We start from the raw sequence: 24462 nt of genomic DNA, 5'->3' as shown, positions 1-24462 counted from the left end.
CGGCAGCTGGGATGTAAGAACTTCTTTTCCAGGACGTCTAAAGAGCATTTTAAAATGTAACTGTCTTCTTTCTTTACAGATCGAAACGAACGAAATAAACCAGAGCATCGTTCTTCAAGGTATGAATTTATAGTATTTACTAGCTCTGTATAAAGCTTCTCATTTGGAAAATATTGTTTGGAGGGAGTGCAAGTGTCCCTTTTAGAAATACTGTATACCTGAATCCTCTGTAGCACTCAAGCTTCACAAGGGAAATACTGTTCATTCTCTGAACAAAAATTCTTTATAAAATTATTGACTACCTGGAAGACATATTTTATTTTGAGAATTCCTATCAGTGACAGGTATATCTTTGCAAAAAATTATTTTATCCCTGCTTCTTTCCTTTTGTGGTTTACTTTCCTCCTTGTTCTTTAATTGGTATTTTTATAAATATGTACTGCTTTTTTCCTAATTATAAAACTAACATGGGCTCATAGTAGAAATTTTTAAATTATTTTTTAAAATATAAAGCATTAAAAAAAAACAGCATGTCTTTCATCAGCTAGAAATGGCTGGCTACTGCTAAAAATTTGATGTAATTCTTTCTAGATTTTATCAGTATATATGTACTCCAGCTGAATTCTTTAAGTTCTTGTTAGATAGTTTCAAATGGCTGGGAAGGTTCTGTTACTTCAGCCTCTTTCTCGTGCTGTCTGAGAGTATGTCTCACAAGACCTTCACCAGCACTGAAGAGTATTTTTTTAAATCCTTGTCAAACTTATATGTGGGAAATTGTCTAACTTCCACTCCTAGGCAAGAATGACAGACCTGTATTCGATTTTTTAACCCAGTTCTGTGAAGGATTGTAATTTTTTAAATACTATTTTCACCTTATTCCACATTCCATCACTTTTTCTTTGCATTTTATATTGTGGGAATTGATAAAATGGTAATAATACATTCACTGGGTTGAGTGGCCTGGTAAACAAATCCTGATGCTTTTTCAAGGTATCAAACTCTAGAATGCATTGACCTCAGATGAATACAAATACAAAATCTATGAAAACTCTGTTAGTTAGAACAGCAATACATTTTGCAGAGACTGTCAATCAGAATAAGTTAGTGAGACCTAATCTGGGAGGAAAATGTAAATGAGTATTTGGGATATAAGGCTGATTTTTTTTTTCAGTTGTAATTCACATACATTTAAATTCACTCTTTTTGCTGTTTGATTCTGTGCGTTTTGACAAACACATACAGTTATATAACCACAACCACATTCATAGAAATATGTGTAAGAGTGATTTTTTAATACTTAAAAAAATAATAGAAGGGACTTCCCTGGCGGTCCAGTGGTTAAGACTTTGCCTTCCATTGCAGGGGGTGTGGGTTCAATCCCTGGTCGGGGAGCTAAGATTCCCACATGCCTCGCAACCAAAAACCAAAACATAAGACAGAAGCAATATTGTAACAGATTCAATAAAGACTTTAAAATGTCCAATTCAAAAACTTATTTTAAAAAAATAAATAATAGAAAAAAAGACAGGGACTTACTTCCCTGGCGGTCCAGTGGTTAAGACTCTATGCTTCCAATGAAGGGGGTGCGGGTTTGATCCCAGGTCGGGGAAGTAAGATCCCACATGCTTCGCGGCCAAAAAACCAAGATGTAAAACAGAAGCAATATCGTAACAAATTCAATAAAGACTTTAAAAATGGTCACATCAAAAAAAAATCTTTAAAAAAAAGAAAAAGAGACAAGGTAAGAGGACTTTGACAGCGTGCTTGACTGACATAAAGTTGGAAGGGTAAAAAGTAATTAGGATGATAAAATCACGATGCATAAGACCCTTGACATACCAAAAGTTTAACTGAATTAAGCAATATGTGTTTTCATTGGAACAAATGTAAATCCTTACACCTAAGGCTGAAGGATCAGTGGAGCATGAGGAGATAGGGGAGATAGACCTTAACAATATGTTGGAAAAGATCTGGAGGATTCATAAATTCATCATGAGGGGAGTTCCCTGGTGGCCTAGTGGTTAGGATCCTGGGCTTTCACTGCTGTGGCCCAGGGTCAGTCCCTGGTTGGGGAACCGAGATCCCCCAAAAGCCCCGTGGCGGGGCCAACAACATCAACTAAATAAATAAATTCAGTCATCGTGAGTCAAAAATTTCATGTCATTGCCTCCACCTCCCCAGAAATGTCAGCATTGATTTAGTTATGCTGAAAGAACTCTAAGGTCCGGTACAAGAAAAGTGGGTAGCTCTAGGCCACACTTTTGATATTGTATCCAATACTGGGTCCACAAGGCCTTAAAAAATTGGCATACGCAGTGGGCTGGCTATGTTGGTATCACTTGGAGAACTTAAGAAAACAGAAACAGAGTCCCATGATCTACTCCAGAGATTCTCATCCAGTAAGTGTGGAGTGAGTGGATCCTGGGAATCTGTGTATTAAAGAAGTCCTCCAGTGATTCTGATGCAGAGCCAGGTTGGGAACCAACCACTGGGATAGAAGACAGCAGCTGAGTTGGGACAGGGACTATGAAAGAGACGAGCTGGGTAGAAAACAAAGCTAAGTTGCAGGAACACTTGTGTAAGAAATTGGGTGAAGTTAGCCTCGGTTTGGAAGTTTGGGGAGGGGTATGGGACAGAAATAACTGGCTTCCAACACCTGGAGGGCTGTATAGAAGAGACTAGCAAAACTGTTCCTCATAAGTGCTGTTCCCTCTAAGAGGAACCAGGGAGCCTCAGAGGAATGGCTAATTCTAGGTCCTGGGAAGGGGAAAGTACAGGTAAGCTTGGACCCCTAGTGACAGAAAGTAGGAAGTGCTCAACTAATGGGGTCATGTCAAAAAGGCCTAGGAGGCAGCTTCAAGAGGCTCCCACTGGCCAAATCTGGGACAATTTGAGTAGCAAAAAGTTTTTAAACAATAGTGGATTCTAACACACTGGATTTTTAAAAATCCATGTAGAAGAAGAAATAGAATCAGAAAATTATCATTTTATAATTCTCAATGTAATAGTTGACTCAGGTAAAGATCACCAGTGGCTCCTAAAACTTGGGTAAAAAAATTGCTGGAGGAGTAGATATTCACACTCCCATAAGATGATATTTAAGTTTTTAATTATAAAGGGGAAAATGTACCTTTTCAATGAAGAGATCTGGTGATCACATTCTTAATCAAGTGGTCAACTTATATACACATCACCACTAGTGAGACAACCTGACGGTATGTGGCTCCAGCTGATGCTTTAGCAGTGTACGCAGATATCACTTACGTAGTAGTGTTCCTGGCCAAAAAAAAGGTAATGTTATGAAAAATACAAAAAGGCTAGAAAAATATTCTAGATTAAAAAAGGCTGTGATTTTTTTTAATCTGGAATTTTAAAATCCAGGTTTAAAGAAAAAAAACCAAAAAACACTTTGGGGAATTCCCTGGCGGTCCAGTGGTTAGGGCTCCATGCTTCCACTGCCGAGGGCCTGGGTTCGATCCCTGGTCAGGGAACTAAGAGCCCACAAGCCACGCAGTGTGGCCAAGAAAAAAATAAAGAATAAAAATAAAATAAAAGAATAAAAAACCACTGGGGATAATTAAGAAAATTTAAATACGAATTTTATTTTAGATAATATTTGATTAATATTACTTTGTTTAGGTGTATAGTAGGAAAGCTGTTATGTGGGAGAATGTCCTTATTCTTAGATGTATGCAGACGTATTAGAGGTGATGCAGGGTTATGTTTGCAGCATACCCTCAAATAATTCATGAAGAAAAAAAACAGCAAGAGACAAAACAGTAAATATGGGAAGATATTAATAATTGGTGAACAGATGATAAGTATATATGGGTGTTCATTGTACTGTTTCTTTAACTTTTCTGTAGACTTGAAATTTTCACAATAAAAAGTAGCAGTGGAGGGGAACGGTTCTGTGTGTTCTGTGGCATCCCAGAGGGTAGAATATGCGTCTGTGGGTGGAACCTTGAGGGGGTGGATTTCTGCACAATGCGAGGAAAGATTTCCAGGCGTAGCAGCTCAAGGATGGAATGCGCCATTCTGTAGGGGAACATGTCAAGGAAAAGGTGGACAAACTAGTGCTGGGATAAAATAGGAAAGATTGATGCATGGCTAAATCACGATTCTAGATGGCTCCAGTGCTTGATCATTCAGTAGCAGATAAATATCCAGGCTCAGGATACAACAGAAAACAAGAAAAAGTCTCCAGCTTCGTGGAGCACAGAGCTCCCATTGTTTGGGATTTACATTCCCAGTCTCTCACGTCAGGATCCAAGTCTTCCTAGTTCTGCTTCAGGCAGTGCTTGTGGTACTCGGTCTTCAGCCTCTAATTTATACTTTCAGGTTCTCAAGGACTCTGCTGCTGGTCTTGGTAACCCTCCCTACCAATTAGCTTTGTGCCTGGTCCACAATGAGCACTTAATAAATGAATATGGAATAATGGAATAAATGTCAAATGTAGCGCGAAGAGAGAAAGGAAGTGCCAGTGTTTTTCCCTTTCAGGTTGGGAAGAACCTGGCTCTCAAAAGCCCGCCCATGACTGTTATTGAATGTTTGTTACTACAGCAGCAAGGAGTAATGCCCTGTAAGAAAGGAGAAATGTTTTCCAGGAAAGGCCATCGTTGTCTGTCCAGGGTGTCTGCTGAGATTGGCAGCGACCTCCTCTTCCCCTCCCATCCTTAGCTGAGCCAGGCCACCCTGCCAGTCCAGCAGTGCATCAAGCAAATTAATACCTGCTGCATCAACAGAGCAGAAAGGAGAAAATATAAATAAAAGTCACTTAATTTTGGTATGTTTTTTGGTTCTCCTCAGGCCACTTGGCAGCAAGAACATGGGCTCAACGCCCAGCAAGGATAAGAGATGCATTTCTTTGGTTTGTGTTTTTCTAAGGCCAAACACTCCTATAGCTTTCACAGTGAGAGGTGAATAAATCTGGGACGGCTGCCTGTTCTTTCATGTCGGTGCTGAAATAAGAAGGAAAGTAAAACTCTTGTCAAGTTAAAGGAAAAGTCTTATTAGGTATAGGTCAACACTAAGACCCCAAGCTAAAAAACATCACTAAGGCATTTTCAAGAGGCTTGCTGGGTGCTATTTGGTTAGTTTGTTTTGTAGAAGTAAGAAATATCTGAATTCTTCTTGTCTTTTCGTTATTAGTTTAAATATACCATTTCCCAAATTGCTGTCCCACGGAACATTCTTTGTGGGATATCAGTTAGGATGCAAGAAGTGAATAATTAATGCATGCAAAAAGTTTGGAAATGGTGAGTTAAGACAAAATTAGACATATTTCTTTACTGAGAGTCTTTGATATACTGAAGTGCATAATAAAACTCCAAGTGAGAGACTTACTATAAAGGATTTTTAAAATTTGTTTGAATTTGTTACTTCCTTTCCCAGACACAGCTATTAATAACATCTAGAAAAATGTACTATGGAATGGCAGTTTGGGAAACTAATTGAGAGGGAGGTAAGAGCTAAAGATAATGAAGAAAGTTAAGCCCTGTGGCAATCCGTGCCAGCAATGGAAAATTAGGAACTCTTTTTATCACCCCACCAGCTCTGAATAATAGATCCCAGTGACTTATGGAGGCTGAAAAACCAGCTACTTTGCCTTAAATGCTTTAGCAACTGCAAGGAAATAACTTATAGCAGGAAAAAAAAAAAAAAGAAGGCAGCAAAACAGAGAACCCTTAATCTATTTCTCAAAAATTATCACTTGAGGGCTTCCCTGGTGGCGCAGTGGTTGAGAGTCCGCCTGCCGATGCACGGGACGCGGGTTCGTGCCCCGGTCAGGGCAGATCCCACATGCCGCGGAGCGGCTGGGCCCGTGAGCCATGGCCGCTGAGCCTGCGCGTCCGGAGCCTGTGCTCCGCAACGGGAGAGGCCACAACAGTGAGAGGCCCGCGTGCCGCAAAAAAAAAAAAAGAAAATTATCATTTGAATATTAGTCTTCCTAAAGCGTGTCATAATCCCCTTTGATACCCATTTATAAAGTTCAATGGAATTTCAGTAAAAATCACAAAATTTTTTAAATATTAGAGAAAATGATTCTAAAATTTATAAGGAAGAACAAGAATAACCAAATAACCAAGGAAACTTTAAAGATCAAGACCAGGAGGTAGACTCTTGCAAGTGTTTTGTCAGCAGAGAAACAGGTCAAGGCAACAGGATAGAGAGTCCAGCAAAGACACAGATGGATGCGCATGGTTCTGTGTCACATGCTGTGACGGAGGTAGCAGTACAGGTCAGCAGGGAAAGCGGATGTGTCAACAAGTGGTGCAGTTGATTACCCGTATTTAAAAATCTAGATGGAATTTGCTTTATTTTATCCTGTAGGGTAGAATCTAAAGACATACAAGTAAAAAAGTAAAACATTTTGAAGAAATACATAGGGATATCTTTATGACTTTAGAGTAACGAATGAGTTCTTAGACAAGTACAGACCACAAAGAAAAAGACTGATAAATTTGATTCTGTGAAAACTTTAAACTTATGTACATCGAGACAGCAAAAGCATGTGAAAAGACAAGTCATGACTGCAATGCACATAGGCAACAACAGTTAGTGTCCAACATAAATAAAAAACTATGCATCAGAGAGAAAAAGACAAATAACTCAGTAAAATAGGGGCAGGGAGCTCAGAAAAGATGAAACCTAAGGAGCCAACTAATATTTGAAAAGATTCTTTACCTTGCTATTACTAAGAAGATGTGTTCCATGGGATAATGAGGTACCATTTCATTTCCATTGAGTTGGTACAGGTATCTCAAAGATTGACAGTAACAGTTCTCAGAGGTTGAAAATAATTTGGTACGTCATATTTAGAGAGTAATTGAGCAATGTCTGGTAAAGCTAGAAATGCCCATACCATACAACCCAGCAGGTGTTATATACCCTAGAGAAATTCTTTCACCTGTGCCCAAGGAACTATGTATAGGAATGTTGAAAGTAGCACTCTTTGGACTGAGGGAACTACAGCTACGTGTGACAACATAGATAAATCTCAGAAACAGAATTTTGGATGATAAAAAGCAAGTTGTAGGGAACTGTATCCAATCTCCTCAGATAAACCGTAATGGAAAAGAACATTTAAAAAAAGAATGAGTGTATGTGTATAACTGGGTCACTTTGCTGTACAGCAGAGATTGCCACAGCATTGAAAACCAACTCTACTTCAATTTAAAAAAAAAAGCAAGTTGTAGAAGAAAAATAGGTACAGTATGATACCATATATGTAAAGCAGAGGTCAGCAAATGGTTTTTATAAGGACATGAGCATAAAATTGAGTGAAATTTTCTTTGATTATTTCTGAAAGAGGAAAACAAAAAGGAGGAAGTAATCAAGAATGTTCAGAGGGGCTTCCCTGGTGGCGCAGTGGTTGAGAGTCCGCCTGCCGATGCAGGGGACACGGGTTTGTGCCCCGGTCCGGGAAGATCCCACATGCCGTGGAGCAGCTGGGCCCGTGAGCCATGGCCGCTGAGCCTGCGCGTCCGGAGCCTGTGCTCCGCAGCGGGAGAGGCCACAACAGTGAGAGACCTGCGTACCGCAAAAAAAAAAAAAAAGAATGTTCAGAAAAAAGCATGATCAAACACTGCTCCCATTTCATTTCTACTCATAGTCTACTCCTGTAGTTCCCACTACTCAAAGCACTATTTATTGCTCTGTGGATTTTTATCTCATTTTGTTACCCAAGAGTTAAACAAGTAACACGTGAAAACATTTTTTAGTAGTATAGAAATATGTGGTGTCTATCTTTATTCCACAAGCAACTATTATTAAAGGAGTCTGATGGTTCATTGTCTATCCTAGTCTGCTTTCTATGCACATACATAGTATATATTCAAATAATATTTACAATAAATGAGGATATATATATATGTGTGTAGTGTATATGTATATATATATGTGTGTGTATATATATTCATATATATATTTATGCCAACTTGCCTTTTCACTTGTATTTTAGAAAGTTTTATCATGCCACTTTCCACTTCATTGTTTTTTTTTTTTTTTTTTTTTTTTTTGCGGTACGCGGGCCTGTCACTGCTGCGGCCTCTCCCGTTGCGGAGCACAGACTCCGGACGCGCAGGCACAGCGGCCATGGCTCACGGGCCCAGCCGCTCCGCGGCACGTGGGATCTTCCCGGACCAGGGCACGAACCCGCGTCCCCTGCATCGGCAGGCGGACTCCCAACCACCGCGCCACCAGGGAAGCCCCACTTCATTGTTTTTTTTAGCTGCTACATAGAATTTTCTAGTGTAGTTATATTATTATTTATTTAACCAGTCTTTTATTGGTAGCATTTGGATTCCTTATTGATAGCATAACAGGAATGATGCTGCAGTAAACATCTTTATGTTCATACCTTTGTGTACATGTGTGAGAAAACCTCTTGCTTCTTACAAGATAAATTTTTTACTCAAGTTTCTGTCGAACTCCTATTCTCATTCACACTTAAATTTTGACATTTTATATACCCTACATTTCTGTTTTCTTTGCAAATCTCAGATGGCTTCATGGTGGTTTGGTCCCAGCGCGGGTTCAGTAGGGCCTGTTGCAACCACTGTCCCCATAATGGGCCTGAACTGTCACCCACACAGGGAGGTACGTGAACTCAACATGAAGAATATTTATAGCACATAGTTTGGTGCACTCACAGTTAATAGTTGATATTAAAACTCATAGCAACCACTTTATCATTAAGAATTTGCAAGGGTCTTGGTTTTCTGCATTGGTACCCTACTGTTGGTCTTATAAAGATGTTTAGGATTTTGACACTTTACCATTATCACATTATGGTTTAAATAGAATAGCTAAAAGCAGGAGATTTAACTTGTTTTTGCTTTTCTCCTTTCTAAATATGTCTATTAAAATGTCATGCTCTGCTGGGCTTAGTTTAACTACTGTCATTCTGTAGCATTTCCCTACCCTTATGTTCTGATTCCCATACCTCTATAAACTATAGCTTGTGTGTAATTACTTTCTGGCATTATGTTTTCTAAGCTATAAGAAAAACATTACTTTTGCTGTAGCATCTCTAATGCTGTAAACAAGATGAAAAATTAAAGTGTATGCAGGTTTTGGGGGAAAAAAATCCTTTTGCAATGGGAGATGAGAAAGGATCATTAACATTTTATGTCATTCTACAGAGAATGTATACTTTTTATTGTGGTTTTCAGAAATGTGACTTTAGCATTCCCCCCTAGTGTGATGGGAATGAAAATGAAGCATTTATATGGTTTATCAGTTGGGTAATTGAAAAGTTTTATCAGCTGGCCTATCACTGCCCTAGTGCTTAGTGCGGGGGAGTGGGGGGCCTCTCTGAAGCTGTTTCAGATTAAACTATCAGCAGGCAGTTAACTTTGGAACAGCAGCTGGTTCTGTGTTTGCTGCTTTTCTCAAAACTGGCAAGTGCGGCCCACACTTCTCAGCAGTCCAGGGAGCATGTGGACATCCTGGCCCTTAAATCTTTTCATCCTAATTCTTTTCTCTCTTTCCCTTGGGTTATATTTTATATTAGTTCTTTACTTTTCTGCAGTATAATTTAGAAGCAGTTATTTACACAGTTCTACAAAATCTATATTAAATAGCCTTTAGTTGAGTGAACTTTGTATACATCTTTGTGGATCTCTATCTGCCCTTAGGTTATGATTTTACCCCGATTAATAAATATCCTTGTACAGCTAGACTTTAATTTTTTATTTTATTTTTTATTTAGGTGCTTTCCCTTACTGGCAGAGCATGATCACATTTTTCAGTGTGTGTGTTGAATAGGACTATAAACCATAAAAGTGTACTAACTAATTCCTGGAAGCATCTTGGTGTGGACAGAATTCCTAAACAGTCATTCAGAAGCCCAGTCACCTGCTGTCTCGTTAACAGTAAACTGCTGTTGATCAAAATTCAGTCTTGTTTCATACATAAAACCCTTCCTTTATTTTCTTTTTGTTTTAAATTGAAGTATAGTTGATTTACAATACTGTGTTAATTTCAGGTGTACAGCAAAGTGATTCAGTTATATATATGTATTTATATGTATTTTTTTCAGATTGTTTCCCATTATAGGCTATTACAGGGTATTGAATATAGTTCCCTGTGCTATACAGCAAATACTTGTTGCTTATCTATTTTATGTATGATGGTGTGTACCTTTTAATCCTATACTCCTAGTTTGTCTTTCCTCTTCTCCCTTTCCCCTTTGATAACCATAAGTTTGTTTTCTATGTCTGTAAGTCTGTTTCCGTTTTGTATATAGATTCATTTGTATTATTTTCTGGATTCCACATATAGGTGATATCATATAATACTTGTCTTTCTCTCTGACTTAATTTCATTTAGTACGATATTCTCAAGATCCATGCATGTTGCTGCAAATGCAGTATTTCGTTCTTTTTATAGCTGAGTAACATTCTGTTGTGTATATATACCATATCTTCTTAAACCAGTCATCTGTTAATGGGCACTTGGGTTGCTTCCATACCTTGGCTATTGTAAATAACGCTGCTGTGAACATTGTGGTGCAGGTATCTTTTTGAATTAGTTTTCATCTTTTCCAGATATGGAATGGAATTGCTGGATCATACAGTAGCTGTATTTTTAGGTTTTTAAGGAACCTCCATACTGTCATGAAGGCCTGCTCCCAAAAATATAATTTCAGGGTTGAGGACTTCCTTTTCGATGAGGGGTTCCTCTGGACACCAAATCAGAGCATTCAGTTCTGCCCCGTGAGAAGTTTCTGTCACTTTCCATCTCGTTCCAGTTGTAGAGCAGCTCTCAGGAGATGCAGAGTGAGCCTGCCCACCCTTGTACAACTCTTCTGTTGATAAATGCAGCAAAAATAAGGCAGGTGTGCCAAAGAAGGACTTTGTGTGATTCTCTCTCCTTTTGGAAAGGAGAATTGAGAATGAGTACCCTTTGATAATTAAGAAAATAAAAGAATAGAAGGAAAGTATAGATTGTCTGAATGCTTCAGAGTAACATTGTGTCTAAAATACAAACATCCCATCAATTGTAAACCTGTTTTCTAGAATAAAATTGTCCCTGACTGCACTGCCTTGTGTAGACAGTCCAGGGATGTTATCACAGAATGACAAGCACACCTTAAAGTTTATCACCATCTCTTGCCCAGTAGTTTCTCTTTGGTTTCAGATTCCAGAGAGATGCTGTAAGTAGAAAAAGTCCTTATATGCTGAATTGCACTCTTCGGAATTTTTTTTTTTTTTAATTATTTAGCTTTGGGGTTGGTCGGGGCGTATATATTGATTAACGCTGCCGAGGTATGCTGATGAACAAGCAGAAAGAGTCCAGCTCTAGCAGGAGTTTTAAAGAAAGAAGCAGGGATAGTGTGGTCTCAGAGGAAGAGAGCTTGTGTAAGAAACTACCTTATTTCCAGTGCTGCATGAAGTTCAGGTGTACTTCCTCTTTGTGGGAATTCCTGAGATAACCTTGTATACTCATAATGAAAATTCCTTTTATTTAATTCAAGTTGAAAGGGTTTCAGTTGCTTTTCACCTCGTGAGTTAATATAATATCATTAGAAGGAATATCAACAATACTGTAATTTAGAAATGAAAATCAAATACTTACATTGACTTTAGGACTAGCCCGGACTATAGCCTTGATTCTAGGATTTATTTCCACAGAGGTTACGGTACCATGAGTATATTGACCAAATCCCTGCCATACAATATATTGTGTGTAGAAGAAAATGTATTGCTTGTCTTATGAACACTGACAGCAGATCTATGCCTTGGTGAGTAATAGAAGGCTTTATTGTTCTGTCGTCTTCAACAAAAGGCCACAAAACAAAACAAAACACCCCTCTTTTATTTTATTTTTTTTAAACATCTTTATTGGAGTATAATTGCTTTACAATGGTGTGTTAGTTTCTGCTTTATAACAAAGTGCATCAGTTATACATATACATATGTCCCCCTATCTCTTCCCTCTTGCATCTCCCTCCCTCCCACCCTCCCTATCCCACCCCTCTAGGTGGTCACAAAGCACCGAGCTGATCTCCCTGTGCTATGCGGCTGCTTCCCACTAGCTAGCTGTTTTACATTTGGTAGTGTATATATGTCCATGCCACTCTCTCACTTTGTCCCAGCTTACCCTTCCCCCTCCCCATATTCTCAAGTCCATTCTCTAGTGCGTCTGTGTCTTTATTCCTGTCTTGCCTCTAGGTTCTTCATGAAATCTATTTTTTCTTTTTTTAGATTCCATATATATGTGTTAGCATACGGTATTTGTTTTTCTGACTTACTTCACTCTGTAAGACAGACTCTAGGTACATCCACCTCACTACAAATAACTCAATTTCGTTTCTTTTTATGGCTGAATCATATTCCATTGTATATATGTGCCACATCTTCTTGATCCATTCATCTGTTAATGGACATTTAGGTTGCTTCCACGTCCTGGCTATTGTAAATAGAGCTGCAATGAACATTGCGGTACATGACTCTTTTTGAATTATGGTCTTCTCAGGGTATATGCCCAGTAGTGGGATTGCTGGATCGTATGGTAGTTCTATTCTTAGTTTTTTAAGGAACCTCCATACTGTTCTCCGTAGTGGCTGTATCAATTAACATTCCCACCAACAGTGCAAGAGGGTTCCCTTTTCCCCACACCCTCTCCAGCATTTATTGTTCATAGATTTTTTGATGATGGCCATTCTGACCAGTGTGAGATGATATCTCATTGTAGTTTTGATTTGCATTTCTCTAATGATTAGTGATGTTGAGCATTCTTTCATGTGTTTGTTGGCAATCTGTATATCTTCTTTGGAGAAATGTCTATTTAGGTCTTCTGCCCATTTTTTTTGTTTTGTTTTATTTTTTGTTTTTTTTTTAACATCTTTATTGGGGTATAATTGCTTTACAATGGTGTGTTAGTTTCTGCTTTATAACAAAGTGAATCAGTTATACATATACATATGTTCCCCTATCTCTTCCCTCTTGCGTCTCCCTCCCTCCCACCCTCCCTATCCCACCCCTCCAGGCTGTCACAAAGCACCGAGCCGATATCCCTGTGCCATGCGGCTGCTTCCCACTAGCTATCTACCTTACGTTTGTTAGTGTATATATGTCCATGCCTCTCTCTCGCCCTGTCACAGCTCACCCTTCCCCCTCCCCATATCCTCAAGTCCGTTCTCCAGTAGGTCTGTGTCTTTATTCCTGTCTTACCCCTAGGTTCTTCATGACATTTTTTTTTCTTAAATTCCATATATATGTGTTAGCATACAGTATTTGTCTTTCTCTTTCTGACTTACTTCACTCTGTATGACAGACTCTAGGTCTATCCACCTCATTATAAATAGCTCAATTTCATTTCTTTTTATGGCTGAGTAATATTTCATTGTATATATGTACCACATCTTCTTTATCCATTCATCCGATGATGGGCACTTAGGTTGTTTCCATCTCCGGGCTATTGTAAATAGAGCTGCAGTGAACATTTTGGTACATGACTCTTTTTGAATTTTGGTTTTCTCAGGGTATATGCCCAGTAGTGGGATTGCTGGGTCATATGGTAGTTCTATTTGTAGTTTTTTAAGGAACCTCCATAGTGGCTGAACCAATTCACATTCCCACCAGCAGTGCAAGAGTGTTCCCTTTTCTCCACACCCTCTCCAGCATTTATTGTTTGTAGATTTTTTGATGATGGCCATTCTGACTGGTGTGAGATGATATCTCATTGTAGTTTTGATTTGCATTTCTCTAATGATCAATGATGTTGAGCATTCTTTCATGTGTTTGTTGGCAATCTGTATATCTTCTTTGGAGAAATGTCTATTTAGGTCTTCTGCCCATTTTTGGATTGGGTTCTTTGTTTTCTTGATATTGAGCTGCATGAGCTGCTTGTAAATTTTGGAGATTAATCCTTTGTCAGTTGCTTCATTTGCAAATATTTTCTCCCATTCTGAGGGTTGTCTTTTCGTCTTGTTTATGGTTTCCTTTGCTGTGCAAAAGCTTTGAAGTTTCATTAGGTCCCATTTGTTTATTTTTGTTTTTATTTCCATTTCCCTAGGAGGTGGGTCAAAAAGGATCTTGCTGTGATTTATGTCATAGAGTGTTCTGCCTATGTTTTCCTCTAAGAGTTTGATAGTGTATGGCCTTACATTTAGGTCTTTAATCCATTTTGAGTTTATTTTTGTGTATGGTGTTAGGGAGTGTTCTAATTTCATTCTTTTACATGTAGCTGTCCAGTTTTCCCAGCACCACTTATTGAAGAGGCTGTCTTTTCTCCACTGTATATTCTTGCCTCCTTTATCAAAGATAAGGTGGCCATATGTGCGTGGGTTTATCTCTGTGCTTTGTATCCTGTACCATTGATCTATATTTCTGTTTTTGTGCCAGTACCATACTGTCTGATTACTGTAGCTTTCTAGTATAGTCTGAAGTCAGGGAGCCTGATTCCTCCAGCTCCGTTTTTCTTTCTCAAGATTGCTTTGGCTATTCGGAGTCTCTTGTGTTTCCATACAAATTGTGAAATTTTTTGTTCTAGTTCTGTGAAAAATGCTTTTGGTGGTTTGATAGGGATTGCATTGAATCTGTAGATGGCTTTGGGTAGTATAGTCATTTTCACAATGTTGATTCTTCCAATCCAAGAACATGGTATATCTCTCCATCTATTTGTATCATCTTTAATTTCTTTCATCAGTGTCTTACAGTTTTCTGCATACAGGTCTTTTGTCTCCTTAGGTAGGTTTATTCCTAGATATTTTATTCTTTTTGTTGCAATGGTAAATGGGAGTGTTTTCTTAATTTCACTTTCAGATGTTTCATCATCCGTGTATAGGAATGCAAGAGATTTCTGTGCATCAGTTTTGTATCCTGCTACTTTACCAAATTCATGATTAAATCTAGTAGTTTTCTGGTAGCATCTTTAGGATTCTCTATGTATAGTATCATGTCATCTGCAAACAGTGACAGCTTTACTTCTTCTTTTTCAATTTGGATTCCTTTTATTTCTTTTTCTTCTCTGATTGCTGTGGTAAAACTTCCAAAACTATGTTGAATAAGAGTGGTGAGAGTGGGCAACCTTGTCTTGTTCCTGATCTTAGTGGAAATGGTTTCAGTTTTTCACCATTGAGGATGATGTTGGCTGTGGGTTTGTCATATATGGCCTTTATTATGTTGAGGAAACTCCCTCTATGCCTACTTTCTGCAGGGTTTTTATTATAAATGGGTGTTGAGTTTTGTCGAAAGCTTTCTCTGCCTCTATAGAGATGACCATATGGTTTTTCTCCTTCAATTTGTTAATATGGTATATCACATTGATTGATTTGCGTATATTGAAGAATCCTTGTGTTCCTAGAATAAACCCCACTTGATCATGGTGTATGATCCTTTTAATGTGCTGTTGGATTCTGTTTGCTAGTATTTTTTGAGGATTTTTGCATCTATGTTCATCAGTGATATTGGCCTGTAGTTTTCTTTCTTTGTGACATCTTTGTCTGATTTTGGTATCATGGTGATGGTGGCCTCGTAGAAGGAGTTTGGGAGTGTTCCTCCCTCTGCTATATTTTGGAAGTGTTTGAGAAGGATAGGTGTTAGCTCTTCTCTAAATGTTTGGTAGAATTCACCTGTGAAGCCATCTGGTCCTGGGCTTTTGTTTGTTGGAAGATTTTTAATCACAGTTTCAATTTCAGTGCTTGTGATTGGTCTGTTCATATTTTCTATTTCTTCCTGGTTCAGTCTTGGAAGTTTGTGCATTTCTAAGAATCTGTCCATTTCTTCCAGGTTGTCCATTTTATTGGCATAGAGTTGCTTGTGGTAATCTCTCACGGTCCTTTGTATTTCTGCAGTGTCAGTTGTTACTCCTTTTTCATTTCTAATTCTGTTGATTTGCGTCTTCTCCCTTTTTTTCTTGATGAGTCTGGCTAATGGTTTATCAGTTTTGTTTATGTTCTCAAAGAACCAGCTTTTAGTTTTATTGATCTTTGCTATCGTTTCCTTCATTTCTTTTTCATTTATTTCTGATCTGATCTTTATGATTTCTTTTGTTCTGCTAACTTTGGAGTTTTTTTGTTCTCCTTTCTCTAATTGCTTTAGATGTAAGGTTAGGTTGTTTATTTGAGATGTTTCTTGTTTCTTAAGGTAGGATTGTATTGCTATAAACTTCCCTCTTAGAACTGCTTTTGCTGCATCCCATAGGTTTTGGGTCGTCGTGTTTTCATTGTCATTTGTTTCTACGTATTTTTTGATTTCCTCTTTGATTTCTTCAGTGATCTCTTTGTTATTAAGTAATGTGTTGTTTAGCCTCCATGTGCTTGTATTTCTTACAGATTTTTTCCTGTAATTGATATCTAGTCTCATGGCATTGTGGTCAGAAAAGATACTTGATATGATTTCAATTTTCTTAAATTTACCAAGGCTTGATTTGTGACCCAGGATATGATCTATCCTGCAGAATGTTCCATGAGCACTTGAGAAGAATGTGTACTGTGTTGTGTTTGGATGGAATGTCCTATAAATATCAATTAAGTCCATCTTGTTTAATGTATCATTCAAAGCTTGTGTTTCCTTATTTATTTTCATTTTGGATGATCCGTCCATTGGTGAAAGTGGGGTGTTAAAGTCCTCTACTATGATTGTGTTACTGTTGATTTCCCCTTTTATGGCTGTTATTATTTTCCTTATGTATTGAGGTGCTCCTATGTTGGGTGCATAAATATTTACAGTTGTTATATCTTCTTCTTGGATTGATCCCTTGATCATTCTGTGGTGTCCTTCTTTGTCTTTTGTAATAGTCTTTATTTTAAAGTCTATTTTGTCTGATATGAGAATTGCTACTCCCTCTTTCTTTTGATTTCCATTTGCATGAGATATCTTTTTCCATCCCCTCACTTTCAGTCTGTATGTGTCCCTAGGTCTGAAGTGGGACTCTTGTAGACAGCCTATATATAGGTCTTGTTTTTGTATCCATTCACCCAGTCTATGTCTTTTGGTTGGAGCATTTAATCCATTTACATTTAAGGTAATTATCTATAAGTATGTTCCTATGACCATTTTCTTAATTGTTTTGGGTTTGTTATTGTAGGTCTTTTCCTTCTCTTGTGTTTCCTGCCTAGAGAAGTTCCTTTAGCATATATTGTAAAGCTGGTTTGGTGGTGCTGAATTCTTTTAGCTTTTGCTTGTCTGTAAAGGTTTTAACTTCTCCATCAAATCTGAATGAGATCCTTGCCAGGTAGAGTAATCTTGGTTGTAGGTTTTTCTCCTTTATCACTTTAAATATGTCCTGCCAGTCCCTTCTGGCTTGAAGAGTTTCTGCTGAAAGATCAGCTGTTAACCTTATGGGGATCCCCTTGTATGTTATTTGTTGTTTTTCCCTTGCTGTTTTTAATATTTTTTCTTTGTATTTAATTTTTGATAGTTTGATTAATATGTGTCTTGGCATGTTTCTCCTTGGATTTATCCTGTATGGGACTCTCTGTGCTTCCTGGACTTGATTAACTATTTCCTTTCCCATATTAGGGAAGTTTTCCACTATTATCTCTTCAAATATTTTCTCAGTTCCTTTCTTTTTCTCTTATTCTGGGACCCCTATAATTCGAATGTTGGTACGTTTAATGTTGTCCCAGAGGTCTCTGAGACTGTCCTCAATTCTTTTCATTCTTTTTTCTTTATTCTGCTCTGCAGTAGTTATTTCCACTGTTTTATCTTCTGGGTCACTTATCCGTTCCTCTGCCTCAGTTATTCTGCTATTGATCCCTTCTAGAGAATTTTAAATTTCATTTATTGTGTTGTTCTTCACTGTTTGTTTGCTCTTTAGTTCTTCTAGGTCCTTGTTAAATGTTTCTTGTATTTTCTCCGTTCTATTTCCAAGATTTTGTATCATCTTTACTCTCATTATTCTGAATTCTTTTTCAGGTAGACTGCCTATTTCCTCTTCATTTGTTAGGTCTGGTGGGGTTTTTACTTTGTTCCTTCATCTGCTGTGTATTTCTCTGTCTTCTCATTTTGCTTAACTTATTTTGTTTGGGGTCTCCTTTTCACAGGCTGCAGGTTTGTAGTTCCCGTTGTTTTTCATGTCTGTCCCCAGTGGCTAAGGTTGGTTCAGTGGGTTCTGTAGGCTTCTTGGTGGAGGGGACTAGTGCCTGTGTTCTGGTGGTTGAGGCTGGATCTTGTCTTTCTAGTGGGCAGGTCCACGTCTGGTTGCGTGTTTTGGGGTGTCTGTGGCCTTATTATGATTTTAGGCAGCCTCTCAGCTAATGGATAGCATTGTGTTCCTGTCTTGCTAGTTGTTTGGCATAGGGTGTCCAGTACTGTAGCTTGCTGGTTGTTGAGTGGAGCTGGGTCTTAGCGTTGAGATGGAGATCTGTGGGAGATTTTCGCCGTTTGATATTATGTGGAGCTGGGAGGTCTCTTGTGGACCAGTGTCCTGAGCTTGGCTCTCCCACCTCAGAAGCACAGCCCTGATGCTTGGCTGGAGCACCAAGAGCCTGTCATCCACACGGCTCAGAATAAAAGGGAGGGAAATAAGAAAGAAAGAAGATAAAATAAAATAAAATAAAATGAAGTTATTAAAATAAAAAATAATTATTAAAAGGAAAATTTGTTAAGTAATAAAGAAAAAAAGAAAGAAATTAAGGAGAGAGCAACCAAACCAAAAAACAAATCCACCAATGATAACAAGTGCTAAACACTATAGTTAAAAAAAAAAAAAAAGAAAAAAGGACAGACAGAACCCTAGGACAAATGGTAAAAGCAAAGCTATACAGACAAAATCACACACAGAAGCATACACATACACACTCACAAAAAGAGAAAAAGGGAAAAAAGTATATATATCGTTGCTCCCATAGTACACCTCCTCAATTTGGGATGATTCGTTGTCTATTCAGGTATTCCACAGATGCAGGGTACATCGAGTTGATTGTGGAGATTTAATCTGTTGCTCCTGAGGCTAACACCCCTCTTTAATGTAGGATTTTGTAAAACACAAGATACAGCCAGACCCATGAATTTTCAAACATTTATTTGCATATACTCCTTGACATTTTATATATTATGAATAAATCCCAGAAGTGATGAAAGTCTTAAATAATTTTCTAATACTCTTCAAGACACCTTCCCCTTTCCTCTGATTTTAAACCTTCCACCCATGGAGAGTCAGTGAAAGAAGACAAGTTCTCAAGGTTCCTTGGTAATTGATTCACAATTCTTACTTATTTAAGTGTTTTTTTTGGTGATTTCCTCTCAATGTTCAGCTGTAGGTGAGGCAGTGATGAACAGTAGTAGCTAAGAACTCAGGCTCTGGGACCAGACCATCAAAGTTTAAATCCTGGCTTCATCATGTGCAAGCTGTGAGACCTTGAATGTTTAAATTACATAAACTATTTTCTCATCTGTAAAATTGGGATAACAATAGTACATTCCTCTAAGGGTGGATGTGGGGATTAAGTGAGTTAAAAGATGTAAGGCATTAGAGCAGTGCTCAATAAGGTTGGCTGTTATTACCATTGGAATGGATGTTATCAACTCCAATGTCCTTCATTCCAGGTGGATTAAGTAATTGATTCTTATTAAGTGGAATTTAAATTGGGATCTTGGAGCTTTTTAAGTTTCATATTGAAAAAAAATTTAGAAGGTAGAATAGAGATCATCCAGTCAAAGTATATGATAGATGAGGAAACTGACATTACGGTTATGCTCAGAGTAGTGGCATGGCTGTAACTGGACCTCGGACCTCTGAACTCTTCTCACAGTCCACTCTCTGTGTCTGACAACTGTCAGGATCCTTGGTCCTGAGCCCTACATGCCCTGTGTCTCCAGGAATTCACTTGTAGCATTAATGCTATCAGATGCTCTATGTACAGGGGTGGATCACCTCTCCCCTCTTCTGTTTGGCCCTTACTTGAATAGAGTAGAGACTTGATCTTGGTATTATTTTATAATAGTGATTGTTGAGAATATAGCCTTCAGATCGCCCGTAGGTTTGTTCTGCTTAAGTCTGAGGCAAAACCACAACTTGCATTTAAGGGTAGGCCTCATGTTGGGAAAGGATCGTGACTTAAAAAAAAAAGTCTCCCTGAAACATCGATGAATGCAAATTTGATATCAAACAGATGTATTGGGGTTTCTGTATGATGATATATTTGAAAGTGGGATTCACTTATATTCAACAAGTAGTTATTGTGTGTGATAAGCATTTATAGGGCATCGAGGTAGTTTTATACTAAATCTGGGGAATTGGAACCCTAAAAAATAATCTACAGAAATTTTGCCCCTCCCTGATTTACCTTACATTCTTAAGGTTAGCAGTCTTTCTGTCTTCCTTTTACTAGTACTTCTCTTCTCTGTAAAACAGCACTCCAGATGTTCCTTCTAGTAGTGCTGGTCCAAGTGGCGAGCCCCATGATTGGGTCTTCTTGACCTCACTCCTCATTTTGAACGTGACCTCACCTTGAGAAAAAAATATTTGGGTTTTGACAACGTTACAATTCCTGTAGGGGAGCTTTTCTAGTACCTCCTGTAATCTCTTACAAATAAAACATGGAAAAGCAGAGTCGGCATAATCAGTGGGGGTTTTTTTGTTATAATTTTTTTTTAAATTTATTTTATTTTTGGCTGCGATGGGTCTTTGTTGCTGCGTGCAGGCTTTCTCTAGTTGCGACGAGCAGGGGCTACTCTTCGTTGCGGCACATGGGCTTCTCATTGCAGTGGCTTCTCTTGTTGCAGAGCACGGGCTGAGGCACACGGGCTTCAGTAGTTGTGGCACGTGGGCTTGGTAGTTGTGGCGCACGGGCTTAGTTGCTACGCAGCATGTGGGTTCTTCCCAGATTAGGGCTCGAACCCATGTCCCCTGCATTGGCAGGTGTATTCTTAACCACTGTGCCACCAGGGAAGTCCCAATCAGAGTGTTTAAAAACACACAATGGTGATAAATGTAACATTAATGTAAGATGTGAACAACGGAGGGAACTGGGTGTGGGGTATACGGAAACTACTAATCTTCACAACTTTTCTGTAAATCTAAAACTATTTACAAAATTTAAAATTTTATTTTTTAAAAAGGTCTTCCCCCCACCCCAAAATACATATAAAATTACTGTGACAAAATAAGTTACAGCAATTCAGTATTAGCACAGTGAGCAGTTTTTATTCTACTTTACCAGACAATCTAAGATAAAATGGTCAAGGCTGAATCACTTCAATAAGAGAAAGGTCACTATTCTTATACGAAGTCCTAGTTTGAAAACAAACGTTTCTAAGGAAATGTTAGATGTAAAAGGGAATATGAGTACAGTCTTTATGTTAAAAATTTAAAATGGGGCCTAAAGTCATTGTCTGCAACATTTTGATATCCAGGGACAAAAAGAAACAAACTGACCAACTAAAGACTGCTTCCTAATTACTTCGGCATAGTTCTATCTAGAGCACAGATCACCCTGCATGATAGTTCATCATTATGTGTTTATAAGTCTCACTCCCCAACTGAAGGCACTTGTTCAACTTTGTATCTCCAGGTTTGGTACATGACAGATGATCAGTTAGTGTTTCCCAACTTGAGAAGAGATACTTTCAAATGAACTAGAAACAACTAGAAATCTGAGGATCTCAAGAAGTGTACCCCGTTTTGAGGCTACTTGCAAAAGTAAATAAATGATGTAGAAAACGCTTTCTGGTTTGTACTTGTGTCGGTTATCTCCACACACTGCTGTTTTCTCCGGCTGCTGAAATCCTCCAGAGGCCCTGCTGCCCCACCACCAAGCATAGTCCCGCATCAGCAAACCTTCTGGTAGAGGTGCTGGTGGGAACGAGGAGGGAACCTTTGCTGTTCCTGTCCCAGGAATCCCACCCCGTCTTTCTTAGACCCTTGCCATCAGGATTGTGGCTTGTGGGAATGAGGTGAGAAACATGTCTTAGATTCTAACCCCACCATCGGTAGTTATGTTTCTTTCCTCTTTTGTCTCCATCTCCTTTTTTCTTCTTTTCTTGAAATTCCAGGAAGAACCCTAAGTATCATTGGACTGGGTTCAACTCAGACTGAAACAGTGGTACATCTCTCCTAGGAAAGCTGTGGCCCCAGTTTTAAGAGTGTTTGTCTAGAAGTAAAATGTGTAATATAATCACACCACCTTCAGGTGGGGGGGGGCCTTTCCTCTTTTCGCAGCTCCATTAAAGCAGGAATGATATTTGCTACCTAGATAGGTGGGATGTATAGGTGGTAGGAGTTACTAAATAATGTATCTTCTTTTTTAAAAGTAACATCATTAAGAAAAGACAAGTCTGTCTACCTGTCCATCTGCCTCTCTGTCCACCCTCCTACCTGTCCATCCATCTGTCCATCCACACATTCATTTCAGTTGATTCCTGTTGTCAGGAATGCTTGTAACAGGAGGGGCCATGGCCCAGGAAACAATTGACGTATCTTATAGGCATTCTTAAGGTGACATAGGCATTGATGGCAGGTGAGCAGGATGTCCCTGGCGCCCCTGGAAGTTTGAGTTAGGACTGGATTGTTGTGCTAAGCCTGTTCTAGAAACGCCAGCCCTGGACTAGCTGGGAGCTTGAGCAGTGGTTCTGGCTTTGGCTGCTGCAAGGAGGTAGATGTGACTCTTCCTATCTGCACCGTCTTGCCACTCAGAACCCATTTTATTATTTTTTAAAGTTTGATTATACTTTACCATCTCTTTCAATTACATTTCATTTGAATTGACATTCCTGATTTGTTTTATATTTGCAATATTATTTTTTAAAGGATATCTGGAGATGTCCTTGGTTGTCCCACACTTCCTAATGCAGATTAAAATTGCCTGATTAAAGAAAAAAAAGGAAAAGGAGCTTACGTGTTTACTTTTCTGTCTTTTCCACTAAACTATAAGCTCTTTGAATGTGGGGCTCACCATTTTTATTCTTATCCCCAGCACCTAGGAGAATCTCTGGAACGTAGAACACACTAAGGAAGTAGTAGTTACACTAATGATTATTAAACTCTAGATGTTCATGTTCATTTAATTTGATTATTAACTCCTTCTTTTAAATTTTCATGCTGGAGCAATAGGGGTTTGTAAAATATATAGATCATTTTCTTTTTGTAAACTGTCGTCAAGTTGTATGCATGCTGCTATCCATACTAGGATTCTGGGGGATTTTCACCCCATAATGGCATTTAGGTTTGACCTAGCCTGCTACTTCCATAAAGTGATTCATTATCTGATGGTTTGAATGTAATTTTCATAATTATAAAGTCATGACTTTGATATAAACCGGTCACTTTTTTTGCTTTTTGCCATAACAGATCTTTTTTTTAAATAAATTACAAAAGTAATAATGTTCATTACATAAAACTTGGAAAATACAGAGATACAGGTCGATAACAGATCATATGCAGTGGTGTCCTGATAAATGTTCAACAACCAGCTAAGTGTAACTGCAGTATGAATGTTGGTTGATACTTTTGTTTATATAAATAAGATGACAGTGAAACAAGCAAAACATAGGTCAGAATTTCCACCCATTTTGTCAGTGACCTGAGCAAATTTTTTGCTGATTCAGATAATAGTTTTCAAATATTGGAAGACTGTTTCCTCAGTTTTGGGGTATGTTCCTCATGGAACAGCTACAAACACAACATACTTTTATTTTGAAGCTGCATTATTAACATTTTCTCCATCACTTTCTTAAGTCTAGACAATCAGTAAAATGATAAATTCAACCCTGGTTTGCCAACTTTTGCGGTGTAAATACTCCCACCTTGACCAACATGACATCACTGATGATGAATTGGAAAAAGTTGCACAGTAGCACATCATTATTATAGTATTTCCACCATTCAGAAATGATAGGCATACGTCATCTCAAGAGCATAGATAATAGTGAAGTGTAGTAAAATAATTAGGAAATGATAAGTTTTGAGTATTTATTACCTTTTTTATGTGATTTATTTGCTTGTAAGTTTATATAATTTAAATAAGTTTATATAATTTTTAATAATGGCTATGTTTAAAAAACTGGCCTGTAGAATTTCTGAAAATTTAATTGTCAGCTTTCATGAGCCAGTATGAGCTGTCTCCAGTGCACTGCTGGGTAGATGTGTTCTCACTTTTCTTGTATAAATATAAAATATAAATATATAAAATATATGTGTGTATATATAATGTGGGTATATATATAAAATATGTATATGTGTATATATATGGTTTTTGGGTAAGATTTAGAAAATAAGATTGGGATCACTGAATATTCAGTTTGGGGATCTGTTTATCTACCTTATAGAAGTAAATTCTGTACTGGTCACACTCTGTTGCTTTGCCACAGACTGTACTTTAGGCCATTTCACTGTGGTATAGCTGGTTACAAGGCAGACTGGGTGAGAATGGCTGAATACAACGCCTCTCCTCTCCAGTGTGGGAGGGAAGAGGAAAGAAAGAATGGGGAGGGGACCCCAGAAATCTCCTGAGTAGCGGGCCGGTTATATCACGGTGTGGCACTGGTGTGGGCTGCTCATTCCTCTTCT

General features: G+C 38.3%; 1 protein-coding gene across 10 annotated transcripts in view; it reads left to right on the top strand.

Moving 5' to 3' along the window:
* The window catches only part of SH3D19 (SH3 domain containing 19), a 179115-nt gene that overhangs the window by 76636 nt on the left and 78017 nt on the right, over positions 1 to 24462 (top strand). For all 10 annotated transcript variants that reach the window (XR_007476993.1, XR_007476992.1, XR_007476994.1 and 7 more), the window contains one exon: positions 80 to 119. Coding sequence is in view for 5 of the 10 variants with exons in the window: in XM_049709061.1 (XP_049565018.1) it covers positions 80 to 119 (40 nt within the window). In the remaining 5 variants the exon portion in view is untranslated. Of the gene's footprint in view, positions 1 to 79; positions 120 to 24462 lie in introns of those variants that run through there.

The sequence above is a fragment of the Orcinus orca genome, chromosome 4, assembly GCF_937001465.1.
Source record: "Orcinus orca chromosome 4, mOrcOrc1.1, whole genome shotgun sequence".
Taxonomy (NCBI): Eukaryota; Metazoa; Chordata; class Mammalia; order Artiodactyla; family Delphinidae; genus Orcinus; species Orcinus orca.
Note: the sequence above shows the minus strand (reverse complement) of the source record. Positions and strands in the feature narration are given on the sequence as shown.